At 35.0% G+C, this 20,724-nt stretch overlaps 1 protein-coding gene across 1 annotated transcript; it reads left to right on the forward strand.

The window, feature by feature from the left end:
* Positions 1-798: 798 nt before the first annotated feature.
* LOC145097429 (uncharacterized) lies at positions 799-3,235 on the forward strand. Its single transcript, XM_079034991.1, has 2 exons — positions 799-948; positions 1,548-3,235. The coding sequence occupies exon 2, from the start codon at positions 2,176-2,178 to the stop codon at positions 3,091-3,093; it is 918 nt and encodes a 305-aa protein (XP_078891117.1). The 5' UTR covers positions 799-948; positions 1,548-2,175; the 3' UTR covers positions 3,094-3,235.
* The last annotated feature ends 17,489 nt before the right edge of the window (positions 3,236-20,724 follow it).

Here is a 20,724-nt window from a genome sequence, read left to right on the forward strand (position 1 = left end):
CATTTGAAGTCGACGAGATTATTTGCCCTAAATATGAGAATACTCGTGTTCTAGTTCGTGGAATCTCATATTGTCGATTTTGACCCAATTGAGAATACCTTGTTTGTTTGACTCGAATAGAGAAGGGAAAGAGGGATTAGGGTACGGTGAGATGTAGTGGAAGTTATCGATTTCCACCATCTTCTTCACTAGCCAATTTCGTTGGTGGCCTTCCAGGAGTAACCTGCATCTTCCCCTGTTCCTTCCTATGGCTAATTTCATCGATGAACAATCACTGAAGGAGAAATCCGAGTAGGGTAATCGAACGAGGGGGATAATTAATCGTCGGGATCTGAAGGCGATTTGAAGAGGTCGGGATGGGAGATTGCTGCTAGTAGGAGTGATAAGTGACGAGATGAACCTTTGTGATAGCTTTTGGAATCTAGAGAGAGAGAGAGAGAGTGTGTGTGTGTGTGTGTGCGGGACCCTTTAATATTAAATAATTATATTGTTGTCTTTTTTTTTAAAAAAAATAAGGTAAAACTTCATAAATGGTCACTGTGAAAGTGAAATGACAGAATTGCCCTTCACTTAACGGCCAAAATCTAACGAAGTTAGCGAAAAGGACGAAATGTTAAAAGTTTTGAAACCACAGGGACCATCTATGAGGTTTTTTGAATCTAGAGACTAAACTTGATAATTTCGAAAACCACAGGACCATTTTTGAAGTTTTGTCTTTTTTTTTTTAAAAAAAAAAAAAAATCAAAACTATAAACATGAACACTCACGGACTAAACCGTAATATACTCTAAGAATGATACCGCCCAATTGAAAATAGTAAACACAATTTATAACTAGAATCCAGATGCACGAGGAGTAGAAATAAAACATGAACCCTAGGTCATCATCATGAATTATAATGGTTGACGAACCGCCTGCTGCTGTTTGTCTCTCCATTTTTGGTATCAGGTAAACCCTCCGACTGGTTTTCAATCTTGTTGTCTGCTGTTTGGTGCGTATCAATACTCGATTTAAACAATTAGAGGCATACACTACAACAACTAAACTCGAAATTACAAGATTGGGTTTTTTTCTTATTATAAGTTTGGAATTCTTGAGAAATTTTGAAAGTTTTGAAGAGATTTAAAGCATTTGGTAGATTTAATTCATCATATCGCCGGTCTCCATCCCCTGGACGGGAAATCACCGAGTTAATCTGTATTTTTTATGGTGGGCCGTGGCTGGCTAAGAGTAAGAGTAATTGGCTAAGAGTAAGTTTTGTAGGCTTTTATTTCTAGTTGAGTGTTATTGCTGCAAATATAGCAAACTGGCCGGAAGACAAAACCCCTAAATCTGTAGGGACTATATATGGATGGATATGCAAATCTGGTGTTAGCAAGCAATCAGAGTAGTTTTTGGTTTGATTTGTATATGCAATTTTTTAGGAATGGTTGGTGTAGCATTGCTGTTTTAGTTTGATTTATACATATGTATGTTAGTATATATATAAGATAAAATAAGATAAGATGTGGAAAGTTGATGATGTGTTGTTAATTATGTGTTTGTAGGGATGATGAGACGGGAAGTAGAAGATGTTCCGGAGTTGATGCAACGCATACAATCACGGTTGCCAGTAGAAGAAGCAGCCCGCACGTGCGTGTTGTCCAAGTCATGGCTACACGCTTGGTCAACCATCCCTACCCTCAGGTTTTATGTTCTCAACACACGAAAAAGGAAGACAAAGAGCATGAAGTTAGTGGAAGTGGAACACACTCTGATAAGGTATCTCCGTGACAATATACCAATCCAAAGGTTTAAGCTTGTTATCGACATTGAGAACCAGGAGTCGGCTTCTCATGCTGAAAAATGGATACGCTCCGTGTCAACCAAAACTTCTCTTAAAGAGATTTCCCTCTCAATATTCCCTTCCGGTGCTTGTGCCTCGTTTAAACTGCCAGATGAGATACTCTTGGGTGAGAACCTAACTAAGATAATAGTTTTAGCTTCGCGAGGGATCCGTTCCGTTTGTATGACGACTAGCCATCTTTCTGTGATCAAGTGTGTGTCCCTACGAGAACTGCACTTGAATCGTGTGCGCATAAGTGAAGAGGCACTCAATAACATATTGTCGTCTTGTAGCTTTCTTGTGACTATAGAGCTTTCAAAAATATACGCTGATTCTTCAAGGGGTTCAAGATGTTGAAGTTTATAAACCTTCCTCGTCTTTACAAATTACGCATAGCTTTGGAAGGTTGGCAATCTACTTCTTTGGAAATTCGTGATGTCCCAAATCTTGGCGTGTTTAGCTACCAATTATTTCATTCAGCACGTTTGTGGGACCCACACCCTCTTCCATTCAACGCAAGCGCACATTCGATATCATTAGGAAGCAGTGTGACACAATTAATGTTAGGTGGTGTGATAGCGGACAACGCAGGTCTGGACATGATCAAATCAGGTTTTCCTTCTCTCGAGGGTTTGACGCTTCATCTGACGTCTTGGATGTTGGGAAGCTTCCATTTCACATGTGCTTCAATCAAGAGATTGTCCTTGCAGTCGTGCCCAGAAAGCCTTATCGATGTACAAGTGCATGCTCCAAAATTACTTTTTTTCGACTTCGGTGGCGACATGCTGCCTAGTCTCTTGTTTCCGGACTCATCTCTCTTGCTTGTTAAGCTTTCACTCTTTCTCAACCTTCCTGTTGATGTTGATTTTTTTCTCAAGATGAGGGAAGCACTCACTTTATCACGCAACTGCGACCTTCGTATAATAACTGAGAACAACTCTAAGTTGCCATTCAACATTGACATCGAGGATCTAAGAAGAAGGCTCCTCTTTCCTCCTGCTACGAACGTCCAAGAACTCGAGTTTGAAACCGTTGAGGATGAATGCCTTTGGGAACGATCCCCATTTTTTGATGCATTCTTTGAGATTTGCCATCCCAATCTCGTATATGCAAAGCCAGACATGACGTACAGAGACAATAATCACTTTTGCAGGCTGATGCTGAGGGAGGTCTTGGAGACGACGGCAGGAGCTGCATTTTGGCCTCATCACCTGAAACGTGTTCAAATAAGACGCCACAGAAAATGGAAAACCCTAACAAATTCATAGAGAAGCTTTCTAGATGGGGACATGTACTTCAAACTAAAGTGGCGTTAAGACGACGACAGGCACTATATTAATCTTTGTTTTATCTTTATTTGTTTCGCACATATTTAAACATATACTTATATTTGATACGCCTAGTTAAACATTTTACACCTATTGATATGACCCTTACTAAAATGTGTTATATTTGAAAATATATGATACTATTTATATAACATTATCTCTAACCTATATATATATATATATATATATATATATATATATATATATATATATAGGGTTAGGTTCATGTGAGACGGCCTAATTTTGTGAGACCATGAGACGCATTTTTTTATTTTATTTATTTTTTTATTTTTTTAATTTTTTTAGTTAATTTAAGTTCCGAAAATAATATTTAAAAAAAGAATTTTTTGATTTTTCCATTTATTTTGCATTTTAAAATTATTTTTAGAATATGTACAGTGTAATATTCTATTTATAATATTTCACATATTTTTCAAAAAAAAAAATAGAATTTTTTATTTTTATTTTTTTTAGTTAATTCAAGTTCCGAAAATAATATTTAAAAAAAGAATTTTTATATTTTTCTATTTATTTTGAAATTATTTTTTAGAATATGTCAGTGTAATATTCTATTTAGAATATTTTACGTATTTTTTAAAAAAAAAAATGGGATTTTTTTATTTTATTTATTTTATTTATTTTATTTTATTTTTATTTTTTTTAGTTAATTCAAGTTCCGAAAATAATATTTAAAAAAAGAATTTTTGGATTTTTCCATTTATTTTGCATTTTAAAATTATTTTTAGATTTGGTCTTACGGTCTTACAAAATTAGAATGGTTTCACATGAACCTGAACATATATATATATATATATATATATATATATATATATATATATATATATATATATATATATATATATATATATATATAGGGTTAGGTTCATGTGAGACGGCCTAATTTTGTGAGACCGTGAGACGTATTTTTTTATTTTATTTATTTATTTATTTTTTACTTTTTTTTAGTTAATTTAAGTTCCGAAAATAATATTTAAAAAAAGAATTTTTTGATTTTTCCATTTATTTTGCATTTTAAAATTATTTTCAGAATATGTACAGTGTAATATTCTATTTATAATATTTCATGTATTTTTCAAAAAAAAATAGAATTTTTTTTTAATTTTTTTTAGTTAATTCAAGTTCCGAAAATAATATTTAAAAAAAGAATTTTTATATTTTTCCATTTATTTTGCATTTTAAAATTATTTTTTAGAATATGTCAGTGTAATATATTCTATTTAGAATATTTTACGTATTTTTAAAAAAAAATGGGATTTTTTTATTTTATTTTATTTTTATTTTTTTTAGTTAACTCAAGTTCCGAAAATAATATTTAAAAAAAGAATTTTTGGATTTTTCCATTTATTTTGCATTTTAAAATTATTTTTAGATTTGGTCTGACGGTCTTACAAAATTAGAATGGTCTCAAATGAACCTGAACATATATATATATATATATATATATATATATATATATATATATATATATATATATATATATATATATATATATATATATATAGGTTATAACCCGTGAAACCATGGTTATAAAATTAATTAAACTTTCATATTAAAAAAACAAAATTATTAATCAGTTGTTTTAAATAAATTATTACTTAAGAGATATTTTTTTAATTATATAAATTTATAATCGTTTATTTAAATAAATACATAAAATTATATCACCTTATAATTTATATTAATTTTATTTTATTTTTTAATCTAATATTATTAATTTAATATAATTTGAATGAAAAATTTTAAAATTTGAAATTTAAAATGGAGAATCAATTATTAATTTATTGCAATTAGAGTGAAATTTAAAATTTGAAATTTAAAATTGATAATTAATAGGTTGACAAGTAGCATTATAGGTGACATATAATATTAATGAAAAGTTCTAATAGTATGACACTTGTCAATAGAAGAATAAATTTATTCATATATATATATATATATATATATAGCTGTCCGCTGAATCACACGGGTACCCCGCTAGTGTGTATGTGTGTGTGTGTATATATATATATATATATATATATATATATATATATATATATATATATATACACACACACACATACACACTAGCGGGGTACCCGTGTGATTCAGCGGACAGCTAATGCAAGGACAATGAATAGTTTATTTTTGTCATAGGATTTCTTTTCGGCAATTAATATTCATTTAGTGGGGCTTGAATAGTTGAATAGTTTTTAAGTGTCAAGTATATTCCTTTTGAATCTCAAAATGCTTTCCTGGACTTGAAGTACATAACCAAATATTAGAAACCTAAATATTAAGGGTTTGGGGTTATTGATTTTAGTTAGGTATTCATAAATGTCGATGGGACATGGTTTTTCTGTGGGAACAATTATGAAGTTCATTTTGCAATTGTCTAAAAAAAACTAGATTATAAATAATGGTAATAGGTTCAAATGAAAGTAGAATATTATGATTAGTTTCATGTCATTTTTAAAAAACATGCAATGCATTGGTAAATATCATTATAAATCCATATTGTAAGTATATATTTGTATGTTATGCAATGCAGTGGTTGTATGTGGGGATTAAAAGTATGTGTTTTACCGAATGTCGTAGGTGTATCTAGGGGCCGAAATATTCTCGGAACTATATAATGAATGATATGTATTTGTGTTTTGGTTAGCTGAATTGTTTTTTTTTTATTTACAAATGAAATAACAGAAAGACAAAACTTCAAAAATGGTCCCTATGGTTTCCGAAAATCTAAAGTATAGTTCTTAATTTACAAAACCTCACGGATCGTCCCTGTGGTTTCAAAACTTTTAACATATTGTCCTTTTTGGTCACTCCGTTAGCCTTTGGCCGTTAAGTAAATGACATTTCTGTCTTTTCACTACCACAGAGACCATCTATGAAGTTTTGCCTTATTTAAAAAAATTATTTAATATTAAAGGTCTCTCTCTCTCTCTCTCCCTCTCTCTCTCTCTCTCTCTCAAGAACTTACGATTCCACGATTCCACACGGTGGCACCACCTTCCACCATAAACCAACATTGCCATCACCTCCTTCCCTACCGGAAACCACAACCTAGCCACCCATCTTCCATCCCGTTTGAACACTCAAACCCACCCTCAAACACCACCACTTACTGCCTTCCATTCATGTTTTTCTACTGCCCTTCCCTTTTTCCTTGACTACCAAGAAACACCACCACCCTCAAGGGTGGTGTTGCTGTTGTTGTAACCACTGAGAACCACCGTAGTTCTCCCTCTTGCCACTGATCGGAGCAAGCTGTCATCGGAGCAAGCTGTCAGACACCACCCAACACCACCTTCCCTCGTCACTCTCTCTCGTATCTCACTTCACTGGTGAAGAGGACCACCACAGCCGACGGTGGCAGCCTCTTCGCCTCCTCCTGTCGTAACCCACCACAACCAGACATCCCGACATCGTTGTTGCTTTCCCTTTTGTTTCCTCCCACCGTGTGTTGCCGGATAGAAGAGGGACTATTTTCAAGCAGCCGGAGCCGCCGCTACCACCACCGTCACCCTCCTTCCATTGTCGTCATCTCTGTTGAAAGTCCGACCACCACTATTTTGCTACCACTGTAAGTAAATCTGTCACCACCACTTTTGTTTTTTTAGTCGATTGTATCCCCTGCTCGTAAGTCAGTCGATATCGAAGGAACAAATCGAATTCTCTGAAGCACTCTGTTCCTTACTCCATTTCCATTCCTGTCTTCCCTTCTTCATTTGAACTGGGCTTTTCTTGATTCCAATTCCATCCACCGAAACACTCAATTCACCCGATACTTTTTTATTTTCAGATCTAGCCTTCAGGATCTGAACTAGAATTTTCTCATTTCCTTCAAAATTACAATCAAATTTCCATGTTTTCCTCTTTCCACCGCCACTAACACCATTAGAGCTCTGTTTGGATCTCAAAACCACCTTTTCCATTTTAACAATCTCACCGGTAGTCTCAGTTGGGTTGTTTTTCTCTGTGGGTTTTTCAATTTCTTGATTCTTGTCATCACCATTAAAGACTTTGAAGCTACTTTTCATTCTGCTATCCCAAACAGAACCCATCACCACCCCATTTTTTGATGAAATCGTTGACACCCTTTTTCTATCCGAATTCATACTTTCTCCCTCTATCAAACTGAAATATTAATTTGCTGTTGGAGGCTTTGAGATGAATAAATGGAAGTTGGTTTGGTGAACGTTGCTCTAAGACGATCTCCAACCGACTTCCATTTTTTTCCCCAAAAAATGGAGTAAAATATGGGGTAAATAGTATTTCATCTCCAACCTTACTCCATTTTTATCTCCAAAAAGTATATTACATTCTTCTAACTTATATAAATTGTCAAACACACCATTTCTATTAATTTGATTTTAACAAATATATAATCTAAATTTTTTTCATTACAATAATATTAAATACATAAGAATATATTTATAATATGTAATTATAAGCTTTTGTAAAATACATTATTGTGTTTTAAAATTTCAGTTTGTATTTAAATTTTAATATGAATTTGATAAACAAAAAACAAACTTTATATTTATAATTAATTAATATAATTTAATAGATAACACAATATTATAAGTATTAAATATTACATTTAAATAATAATTAGTAGGTAAAAAAACCATAAATATATAAATATATAAAATGGGAGACTAAAACCGACAACTCAAAGCTTATATGGTGTTATACTATTCATTTTCCCCAAAATGGGGGAATAAACGGGGGAAGGTTGGAGAGGAATGGAGGAAGAAATGGGGGAAATAATGGAGAATGGGAGTGGGTTGAAGATGCTCTAATATGATGATGAAGCATTGGGATCCCTTTTTATGTGTGGTGTATATATATATATATATATATATATATATATATATATATATATATATATATATATATATATATATATATATATATATATATATATATATATATAGAGAGAGAGAGAGAGAGAGAGAGAGAGAGAGAGAGAGGCGGGACCCCTTGCATATTAAATTTTATTTATTTTAAAAAAGTAATACAAAACCTCATAAATGGTCCTTAAGTAGTGAAATGACAAACATGTCCCTTACTTAACGGCTAATTGAAGAACCAAATGTTAAAAGTTTTGAAACCACAGGGACAATCCGTGAGGGTTTTGTAAATTAGATACCAAACTTCAGATTTTATGAAATCACAGGGACCATTTTTGAAGTTTTGTCTAACAGAAATATATTTCTATGAATCAATATCATTAATATTTAGTTTATTATAATAATATAAAGTTTTAGTGATACAAAATTGTAGAATTAATTTGTAATATTTTTAAGAAACTATGTTTTAAAAAAGACCTTATAGATAAATATTAAATTTTGTCGTATATATTTATTTTTTAAGTAGAAAAAAAATTAAAAATATATATGCCATCTAATATGCTTTTGAAGAAAAAACCGTTCTCAAGAAAATTTTGGATTTAATGGTTAGCACTAGGGATGAAAGTGGGTCTAAACCCGGACTCGGACCCGGAAAACCCGGAACCTGGAATTGACGGAGTATAAGACCCGATAACCGGACCGGTATACAAGAACCGGTTCCGGTTCGGTTCCGGGTATCGGACCAAGTAAAGTGGATATGAAACCGGTTGGAACCAGATTCATGTATTAGACCCGAAATGAACTGGAAACACAGAAATGGAACCGGAAACCTTTAAATTTGGCATTGTTTTTTGTTCAAAATGTTTATTTAGTGATGGTTTTCATAACAGGGATGCATATCTCTATCCATGATGAATCATGTGTAATGAAGGGGCTGCAAAAAAATCAAATATAATCACAGGGTATTATCTCTATCAGCACCTTGTGTACAAAGTTGTACCATGAAGAACAAAAGAATGTTTAATTCACTTACATGCTTTCTTAATGTTTAATTTGTCTGATTGTGAAATACTATGTGGTTTGGTGTACTAATTAGTTTACCTGTAAAATGATGTTATCTCAATCTGCTTGTAATCTAATTCCTAATTTAAGATAATCTCTTTGTCTTCTTCAATCATTTGTATTATTGTAATCATTTATCTGTTTTAAAATACTACAAAAGTACAAATTCAATGGTGGGTTGTTAAAATAAAATAAAATATTCATTTATCTATTAATAAATATATTAATATTAATTTAACTAATATACTTGTGTACAAAGGTAACACCGGAAGAACAAAAGAATGTAATAAGAAGAACTTCAAGTAACAAACTGGGAAAGCAGGGGATAAACAAAAAATACTTAGAGCCTAAGTATTATTGATTGAAAACGTTTTCTGGGCTACATAAAAAATACCCCACGAAGGGTCCATTTTCACTAAACACAAAACAATCCTAGTAAAACACAAAAACTGGAATAAAAACTATTCAATAAGAAAACTTCCGAAAATACCCCTGCCTCTTATTTGCACTTTCCACATATTCATTCATATGTTTTTAAGTCCCTTTGATGATTTTCATGTTTTTAGCTTAACCTTTACTCAAAACAAAATCCTAAACATCCAAAACTAAAATATGACAGCTTTTCCGAAAATACCCCTAGGACATAATCAATATTGTTTATGTAAAACAAACCTTTTCGAGATTCCGTGATTAATCACATGTTTTGTAATAGAAATGGAATTAGAGACAAGAATGGAATCGCAAATTGGAATACCAAGATTGCTTTATTAACTTTCTGTATGCATAGTTACAACTCACAAGTGTAAATCACATTGATTCCATTAATCTTGAAACACAAATATCAATAGTTGATTCCAATACATAACATAATGTTTGAATGTTAACATTAATCTTGAAACACAACAGCAAAAACACAAACATTATGACACATGAAATCAAAAAATTTTACAACTTAGGTGTGTATCTTCATTGTTATCTACCCAATTCTCCACCATTACTCTTTAATTAAGTGTAGGAGATTGATTTGAAGTTCAATTGGGATTGAATGAAAGAAAAATCAAAACGAGATGAATGTTATCGATCACAGAGGAGAATAAAATTTTTGTTTTTAGTCATTCTTGTAGTTCCTGACTCCTGTTGTTGTCGTTGATCATAGGGAACGGCAAAAAAAAAAAACGAGATTGAATGTATTTGATGATTGTCGATCACAACTATTGAGGATCCTTTGTCGAAGTCGAGCAAGAGAAAAGCGAGAGTAAGCAAGAGTTGTCGATCACCACAGATAACCCTGTTCCTTGCCCTATACCGGTTCCTTAGACAGTAAACTGGTTCCTTAGCCCACTAAACCGGTTCCGGTCCATTAAACCTGGTTCCGGTTCAAAAACCCGGATTACACGAACCCGTTGGAACCGTACCCGAAATACCTGGAACCCGGATAAGAGTAATTTTGGAACCCAATACCCGAACCGTTTAAGAAAATTCCGGTTATACCGGTTCCGGTTCCGATCCGGTTTTCCGGTTCTAAATCTCATCCCTAGTTAGCACTGTAGGTTTTGTTTTAGTAATTGAAACTTTAGAAAAACTAACATATTAATGAAACTATTAAAAACTTACTAATTATAATAATATGAAAATTTTATTAAAAGAAATTTTGTTTGATACTAAGCAATATATTGAACTATATTATTTGTTTTGCTTTTTAAAATTTTTTAAAACATATACAAATGAAAAATTAATTATTTCCTAATTAAGTATTTTCATTTGTTACCAAACTCACATTATTTGTTTATAATGAAATTTTGATTTAAGACACAAATATATTATATATGTTTCTTCCTATGATATATATAATTACAAAAAGAATATTACAACTAATGGGTTGTTTGATTTAAACCTACTGGTCCGACTGCTATCACGGTCCGCAGTCCGGATGTTTGATAATTACATATTATAATTGATTCGGTCAGCATTACTGACCCATACCACTTACTCGGTAAGCCCCAAACAAACTCAACTCCTGACTGGAAAATAAGAAAGTCACAATGCGTTTTTTGCCCTCGCTCGCTTCCATCGCCGATACCTAAGAAAAAACACCTGTTGTCTGCTGATCCCCATCAACTTCTACCGGCGAGTTCACCTCCTGCGCCATCTTCTCCGGCGACTCCTCCTTTGCACCGGCGACGAGCTCTACTGCAGGTAAGATTTCTGCGTTTTTGTTTTTTGCTTTTTTTTTTTTTTCTGAAATCACAAAACACTTAATGTTTGTTGTGAAATTATTGATTTCATTCTGAAATCAAAGTTTGAAATTACTGCTTTCATTCTTCTTGGATTCAAAGAGTTTAAAGGTTTAGCATAAAATCAAGTCATAATGTGTTTTTGTTTATGAAATCTGATTTTATCTATACGAACTAATGAATATTTGTGTATGAAATCTGATTTTCTCTGTATGAACTAATGTGTGATTTTACCATGAACTAATGTGTGAATAAAATCAGATTTTAGGTTGTTGCAATGTAGTAGGACGATAAGCGTTGAAGAGAAGATGACTATGTTTTTACATGTTATAAGACATAATGAATGTTTTCGAGCTGTTAAAGAAAAATTTAATCACTCCACACAAATGATTCATCAATGTTTTCATGAGGTCTTACGTGCAATGATGTGTTTTGCACGAGAAATTATAGTACCAACCTCATCTAATCCAACAAGAAATACCTCATAACGATATAGACGGCTAATGCACATATTTCCCGGAGCAATAGGTGCACTAGATGGAACACTTATACATGCAGTTGTGCCCGTTGATCAACAAACTCGTTATAGGGGAAGAGGAAAAGGTGAATGTTATCAAAATATAATTGGAATTTGTAATTTTGATAACATATTCACCTTTGTATGGGCTGGATGAGAGGGCATAGCACATGATTCTAAAGTTTTGAAAGAAGTTGCATTTAACCCGACTTCCGATTTTCCATTCCCGCCACCAGGTTTGTAACTTTACTATATGTTTTATTATCTATATTATTTATATGGTAAAATTTTCAATCATCTACAGATAAATATTACCTTTGTGATGCTGCATACACCAACACCCGTGGATTTATGGCTCCCTACCGCAATACTAGGTATTGGTTAGCCGATTTTCGAAGAAACAGAGCTTTAACTAAGGAAGAAAGGTTCAATCATGCTCATGCACAACTTAGAAATATCATTGAACGTGCTTATGGTGTATTGAAGGTGAGATTTCCAATTTTAAAACAAACGACTCCTTATCCTTTTCCAGTGCAAAGAGACATAGTCATTGCTTGTATTGCTGTCCATAATCTTATAAAGAAATATGATATTCAGGATGACTTATTTACAAACTTTGAACAAAACACTATGGTTACTCCTAATGTGGGCGGTGGAGGAAGTGAGGGCCAAAACATAGAAGGCATAAAATAGGGTTCGGAAGCCGTTGACTATATTACTACTTTGCGTGACCAGATTCCTAATCAGTTACTTTCAAATGGTTCACGTTAAATGATGTACTTTTTTATTATGTATGACAATTTGTATTTGGATTTGTATTACACTTTGTATTTGGAAGTATGTTTAATTTGGATTTTATATGATAATTTGTGTTTTTATAATTATTTTATTCAGCACAAGAGACAACACAATGGTAATATGGTCATTTTTTTCATTCAGCACAATCGGTCAGATAAATAACCAAACAGCATAAACTCAGTCAGATATGGACTTAGTCGGCATTTCTAACTCAGTCAACTTCTAACCCAATCAACAACTATCAAACGACCCCTAAATGTTTAATTTTAAGTTGTTAATTAAATGTTTAAATTTAAGTTGTTACTTGAATAATTAAGTTTTTCTTTTGACAGATTTTGTCAGGACTGTTTACGTGATTATCATACAATTGTTCATTTTTAACAACCGTTTCTCATTAGTGTAATTGTCTTCACATGGATTAGCATTCATTTAATCTAAACCACTTAAATTAAATCCAATGGTCCACAAGTAAGCTCCTTGTTTTTAAGATTTAGTTGTCACACCCCAAAACCACGAACGGCGGAAACGTTCAGGGGTGGAGGACGTCATGTACAGTATCACAACAGTGTAATATAATAAACAAGTAACAACATCATCCATTGCATTATAAGTAAAGTTTTAATACATGTGTGTTCTTCATTGTAATAAGACACCAAAAATATACAATCAAAATAAAAGACGAGACTTGTCTGCTCCGTCTTCTCAAAAACTGGCCTCCATACCTGTCTACTGATGATCTGAGAATACAAGTTATTTTGAAAGAGAGTATCAGCTTTAAAGCTAGTGAATTCATAAGTATTTAAGTGTCATTGTCTTGCTTACTAAAAGCTGTTTTTAAAAGTCATGTAAACCTTTAAATGAAAATGTTGATGAAAGTATGAAAAGCCCTAGAAAATCCCTTATTTTCTATCAGTGTGAGATGTACTCTTCTACCAAGACCCGAATGTTTTGTAAGTAAAATGATAATTTTTCCTTCTATTGACTAGTACTAAAGTACTTAGTCTAACTCATCGTTTATGTGAAAGTATCACAAAATAAAGTAAACAGGAAAAGTATGATCATATAAGTGTTATCCCTGGATTACCAGGATTAACACGACATCGCCGAAGCGAAAGGGTATAACCTAATGAACATCCGAAGATTGTCTAATTAACCTCTATAGCAAACAGTAGGTTCCAGGAATGGTTAGTACCGTAACTGACTTTACATCGTTGTAAGTGAAATAAATAACCTAATGAACATCCGAAGATTGTCCAATTAACCTCTGTGGCGAACAGTAGGTTCCAGGAATGGTTAATCCCGTAACTGACTCCTAATATAAGTAATAACAACCTAATGAACATCCGAAGATTGTCCAATTAACCTCTGTGGCGAACAGTAGGTTCTAGGAATGGTTAGTCCCGTAACTAACTCTACATCGCGATAAGCGAAATAGATAGCCTAATGAACATCCGAAGATTATCCAATTAACCTCTGTAGCGAACAGTAGGTTCCAGGAATGGTTAATCCCGTAACTGACTCCCGTTGACCGGGGATAGGCAGGACGATTTACTGAAGGTACTAATAATTCATCCTAATGAACCGAGGTTCAAGTATTCATGTAAGTATACACAGGTCGATGTATCTACGTAAAGGTATTCATGTAATGTGTTCATGTAAGTGTGTTCATGTATCATGTAAGCATATGTAAAGGTACTCATGTATCAGGTAATGTACTGGTAAAGACTCATGAATGAACTGACTCTTTGTGTGATTCCTTGTAATAGGAATAATGTTTGATATCTTTTAATTATCCCTATGATAATTTACTGAAAGGTAATTGGTTGTTCAAGTAGGTTTATACACTCTTACTACTCAAGGGTGTGGGAAACTAAATGAAAGATGTAAACTATAACAACAATACATATATAAGATTTATAAGTGTATATGCATAGTTTAGTTCAAGAATGTAAAAATGGTTTTGTAATACATCTAAGGGTTTTGAACAAATATAAACGTGACTTGATGTCATTTTGATAAACATTTCAAAATGATTATACATTTGATAACAAAGTATTTTTAATGATAGAAAACCATTTCATGCATCACATTTTGTAGTATGTGAAATCTGTTGAATGAAAACACGGTTATAAAATACATAAAGGTGATTTAATAACATACGATTTTCTACTTGTATTCCCCCCCCCCCCCCCTAAATCATTTAAAATCATTTAAACATTAATTAGGGGTATGAACTCACCTGTAGATGGTGTTTGGGATGAACTGAACGGTATAGGATTGCTAGGTGTCAAGCGAGGACTTGTACACACACTACGATCCTAATGAACATATAATCACACATATATGCACTCAATTAGACTTAACTTACTAATTGATAATGATAAGACATCCTAGAACATAATAAACACTTTATGTAAGTGTTTTAAGCCTTAAGGATTGCATCTAAGCTATTGTGGGACAAGGTACTTTGGTTTAGGGTTCCAATGGACCCTATGTATGAGTTTACTCCCCATATATCATCACACATGGAGTTTACGGTTGTAAACTCTTGAGTTTACGGCCGTAAACTCCCAACCATGGGGGTATGGTGTGTTTTGAAGTTCCAAATGATTCCTAGAATTATTCCAACTTGGTGGTTAAATTCTTGGAAGGTTTTAAGGCATAGAAACACTCCATTTAGGAGTTTACGTGTAACGCCCGCAAATCCGGGCTAGTCAAATTAGAGGCAATAGGGGTCGAAAACGACTTTTCGACAAAAGATTATTTAGAATAAATAATCTTAACCAAGTTGTAGAGTATGTTACAAGGTTTTCGTACATATAAAGAACGCCAAAATCCGAGTTATAACGAAGAAGTTATGACCCGTTGAAGTTTCGCGACGGAACCGGCACGATACCGGGAAGCGTAAATAGTGAATTTACGATAGAGCGAGATTTAGCCTTAGCGATCTAAACGAAAGTCATAGAATATGTTAAACTAAGAACATCGATAAAAAGAACGCCCAAATCTGACTTCGTATGAGGAAGTTATGATTTTTCTAAGATTTAGCATAGCAGTGCACAGCCCGAAATCTGAATTTTAGATCGGTCGATTTTTAGCCGACAGGATCTAAATGAAAGTTGTAGTACTCATAAATACCAACGTGTGGATATAAAGAACGTCGATAATAGAGCTCGTATGCGAAAGATATGGACGAAGCTTAGTCCCTACTTTTCGAGCGCGGCGAATTCGATACAGTTTTGTAAATCCGAGATAGAATGAGAATTAGCCAACGAGGTCTAAATGAGAGTTGAAGATCTCATTAATAGGAACTCAATGGTAAAAAGACAGACAAAAACGGAACTCGTATGAGAAATTTATGGACGAAGCTTAGTCTCTACTTTTCGAGCGCGGCGAATTCGATACAGTTTTGTAAATCCGAGATAGAATGAGAATTAGCTAACGAGGTCTAAATGAAAGTTGAAGATCTCATTAATAGGAACTCAACAGTAAAAAGACAGACAAAAATGGAGCTCGTATGCAAAAGTTACGGACGAAGCTTGGAGACTACTTTACTATACAGTTCCTATAAATACAAGGGTGAACTCCTCATATTTTCTTCACACCATAAGCCTTTCTTTCTCTCTCTAACTTCTCTCTAACCTCCCTAAACCCCTCCCAAGTCTAGGGAACCTCCCTATCACGAGAAGAAAGCCCCGGAGCGCCCGACGGCTCCGAGAAGAAAAGCTTTCGGCTCGGAAACGCTGCTCCAACGAAGCCCGGTTTTTAATAAAAACCCGCTGTAAGTGAGTTACGCCTATACTATATTTAATATAGCTTTTATTTAATTATAGTAACATTATTAGGACCTTAAAATATTATTTGGGCTATTATTATGAGTTGTATTGAGTGTTATTTAACGCTTATATAATAGTAATAATAGCTAGACTATTAATTAGTCGCGATTAACGTTAAAACTAAACTCTAGTGGTATTAATAGTAGGTTTTGGCCAAGGAAAAATTGTTTTAAGAAGTAACGAAGAGCTGTCTGAGTGTCGAGTCACCACCTTACCAGGTGAGTGCATAGTCCCTTTCATCTTACACATAGATATGAAGTATTTTATATAAACTACGTGCTATGTGTGCATATTATCTGAATACTTGCTGTCTATGCTGGTTGAACGTTTTATACATGTTTTAAAGGACTTAAACTGTATACGTATCTTATATATACGAAAATGTTGGGTATGAGATGGGTAGATGAATGATGAGAGATAGAAGATGACGTGAGTATACATTGGCAGCTATAGACTTAGTGCCTATGGGACAAACACCGGTAGCTATGGACTTAGTACCTTTTAGACGTTGGTAGCTATGGATTTAGTACCTGTTGGGAATTGGTAGCTATGGACTTAGTACCTATTAGTTAGACTCTGGTAGCTAAGGATTTAGTACATGTAGGAATTGGTAGCTATGGACTTAGTACCTGTTGAACATTGGTAGCTATGGACTTAGTACCTATTAGATAAAGACTGGTAGCTATGGATTTAGTACCCGATGAATAGACTATAGCAGCTATGGAATTAGTGCTTTATGAACGAACATTGGCAGCTATGGATTTAGTGCCAGTCCTATAACCCTAGAAGTAAGGGACTTCGGAATAAACGAATGCAGGATAGATGACTCTTAGGTTAAATCCTTAAAGAGTAAAGAAGATAATGGGGATGGGTAATTGGGTTGATTGTTTGATTGAACATAATAATTATATTATTGTGGGTTGAAAACCCTATGTACTCACCAGGTTTCCCAACCTGACCCACTCAGTTTATGTATATCACAGGTGACGAAGTGAAGTGACATTACACTGAGAGATTTAAAAGAGATGTAGATCACTAGTGTAAATCATTGTAAGTTCTGTTTATGCTTATGTTTCGGTATTAACGATGACATCCCAAACATTTTAAAATGAAATAAATACGTTTCTTCAAAAATGTTTTAATAACGTATTTACCATGTTTTTCTGGGAACAAATTCCGCAACCTTTTTATAAAATGAAGTACTCTGATTTTTATAAAGCATAAACAAAATCGGTCTTTTCTGGCCGTGATTTTGGGGATGTCACATTACGGCCCCAAGGCCATTTCCCTTGGAGTTTATGGTTGTAAACTCCCTTGGGGTGTTGTTTTTGTTGTTTTCAAGCCTCATGCACAAGTGGGATAATTTCTAGGCATTTGTTTATAGCTAATGAGGACCCTAGGCACACTTTGGTGCCCTTGTTTGGTGTTTACGGCCTAGGAGCATTACCAGGGCCGTAAACTCACTTCAAGAGGTGATTTTGATGTATTTTTGTCCTTCAATTAAGTGGGAAACAATTCCATGTAAATGTCTAGGGCTTTAGGTGACTTAAAAGCACCCTTTGGTCCATTTTATTGGAGTTTACGGCCTAAGATACACTTAGGCCGTGAACTCCCATGTGTTTGTGTTTCTTGATTGTTTTCTTCTCCTCAATACACATACAAATGAGTCAAAGGCAGTAGCATAACACAAGGGACAATCTAGGCTCGGTTTCGGGAGTTTACCGCCCAAGAACACCTTGGGGAGTAAACTCCTAAATCTAATGATTTAGCCATCTAAATCATGTTATAAGCACATAATAAGCTTTCTAACACTACTAGAAAGAGTTACTCACGTTTTGTTATAAAAACCCGAAGATCCGTGAGAGAGAAAATGGCTTTTCTCTAGTTGGAAATGTGAATAATGAATGAATTTGGTTCAGAATTCTATTTATAGTCCTGAGATATTTTTGGCAGAAAATATTTTTATTCCTGAAATGACCTCTAATATAATATAGTGATGGAATAATAGAGTTGCACTAAACCCTAGTGCATCCACTCTCCTGATATCTCCTGAAGTGTAAACCCTGAATTACTCAAACTTACATGAAAAAGTCTGAAAATTAGTTGTGACTCCTATAACTTCTATTGAAGTGATATAGTTTGTACATAATGGAAATTCCGGGTTGTCACATTACTCTTAAAATTTGGTGGGACCAAATTTATATATGCATTATAATGTATTTAGATATATATTAAAATATATAATAGCATTGGGTTTTCAACAGGATATCACATTTCATGAGCTTCTGTTGTATTGTTCTTGTCGATTTTGCACTTCTACATATTCAGCAAGCACATGCTCCTACAAGTTTTATTCTACTCAATATTATCTAGGGATGAACATACGACCCGTTGGACCGGACCAGACCGGAGAAAAACTAGAACTAGATACGGACGATTTTCATATTAGTGGGTCGGTTTTTGTGTAGCACCCGGTTCCTGGTACGTAAATGTTATTTGAGTATTTCCTTTCTTTTAGCCTTGGACTCGGCGAGTCATAGGTCCGACTCGCCGAGTGGATGCGGGACCCGGGACACGTTTAAGTTGGTGACTCGGCGAGTCCATATCCTGGACTCGGCGAGTCACAGCTGTTGGATGAAACCCTAAGTTTCAGGGGTTTGCACCCTATTTAAGCAGCTTATCTGCCCCAGGCCAGCCCCCATTCTCTCCCCAGAGCTCCCCAACCCTCGTTTGTGCTTGTTCTTTGAAGATTGAAGTTTTGTTGTGTACTTTTGAAGGCTTTGAAGGAAGGAAGGAAGTAGATCCAGAAGATAGGAAGCCATCCAAGCATTATTTGTGTCCTTCCAGCAGTTCCTTTGAGGTATAACCCGTTTTCCCCTTGATTATATGCTTAAAACTTCATTTGGGTCCTTCTTGGTCAATTTCCCAAGTTTGTATGTGCATTATATGTCGTAATAAGGCGTTTGGCCTTTGGATCTATGCAAGATTGAGCTCCAGGAGCTCAGATCTGATAGCTTTTTGGTCCCATGTGGCTTGTTAGCCCTAGATCTACCCTTTTGAGACATTTTGAGCCCTAAAATCCATATTGGTGAATATCCACACGTAAAGTTGGAAACTTTACGTGTGATTCGTGTCCTAGAAGTCCAGATCTATAAATGGCATGGACTGGAATCGAGCAAATCGGTATAGTTAAGGAGTGCATGGCAACGACTCGGCGAGTCGTTCATGTGACTCGGCGAGTCTGCTCGCGAGTCTTCGAGTTTGTCCCCTTTTTGTAGTGTCGAGTGAGCAGTGAGTCACAGGGTGTGACTCAGTGAGTCGGAAGCTTAACCCATCCATGGAGGTACTCGGCGAGTCAATGCCCTGACTCGGCGAGTTCAAGGCAATCTCCTTAGATCAAGAACAGACTCGACGAGTTGTTCATACAACTCGGCGAGTCTTAGCATGGGTGTTCTTCGGATGAAGATGAACTCGACGAGTTGTTCATACAACTCGGCGAGTAGGATGAAGGACTTGAATATTGGTCATGTAGGCGAACCCGTCGAGTCGTCGCCTAACTCGACGGGTAGGATCGGGATTCAGGGCAGTCGTTTGCGTAGGGACTCGGCGAGTCGGAAAGCCAACTCGGCGAGTCGAGGTCAACTGAAAGTTGACTCTGACTTTGACTTAGGGCAAGGTCAGGGGTAAAATGGTCATTTTACCCAAGGTCACTGAGCAGTGTTTGATTGAGTATATTGTGGGAATTGCAGCCGGAGGGTTCCGGAGCAGTAGCAGCAGTAGTAGGTGATCAGTTCCCACACAGACCAGCAGCTATTTCGAGGTGAGTTTCCTTTCTAGTAGGAACGGGTCTAAGGCACCAAGGCCGACCCGTGTAGACGAGATGCTAGTGCTAGAGTGTGGGCCGAGCCCGTATCTCTGTTATAGTTAAGTATGATATATGTGTTAACATGATAGAATTGCTTATACTTGTTGTCTGTGTGATACTTGTATGTTATGGGTTGGTGGTTGAGTGTGGGCAGGGCCCGTATCTCTCCGAGGTCGGAGTGTGGGCAGGGCCCGTATCTCCCGGATAGCGAAGTGTGGGCAGGGCCCGTATCTTCACAAGTGTGGGCGAGGCCCGTATCTCCCGGCTAGCGAAGTGTGGGCAGGGCCCGTATCTTCCCGAGTGTGGGCAAGGCCCGTAACTCCTAGCTGAATAATGATTGCTATATGTCGCATGGTATGTGGTATTATGGGGGAACTCACTAAGCCTTGTGCTTACA

The sequence above is a fragment of the Lactuca serriola genome, chromosome 4, assembly GCF_051521515.1.
Source record: "Lactuca serriola cultivar US96UC23 chromosome 4, Lser_US96UC23_V15, whole genome shotgun sequence".
Taxonomy (NCBI): Eukaryota; Viridiplantae; Streptophyta; class Magnoliopsida; order Asterales; family Asteraceae; genus Lactuca; species Lactuca serriola.

Excerpts from the sequence above, each read along its gene's own strand:
- LOC145097429 (XM_079034991.1), top strand. The coding sequence starts at position 2,176 with ATGTTGAAGTTTATAAACCTTCCTCGTCTTTACAAATTACGCATAGCT.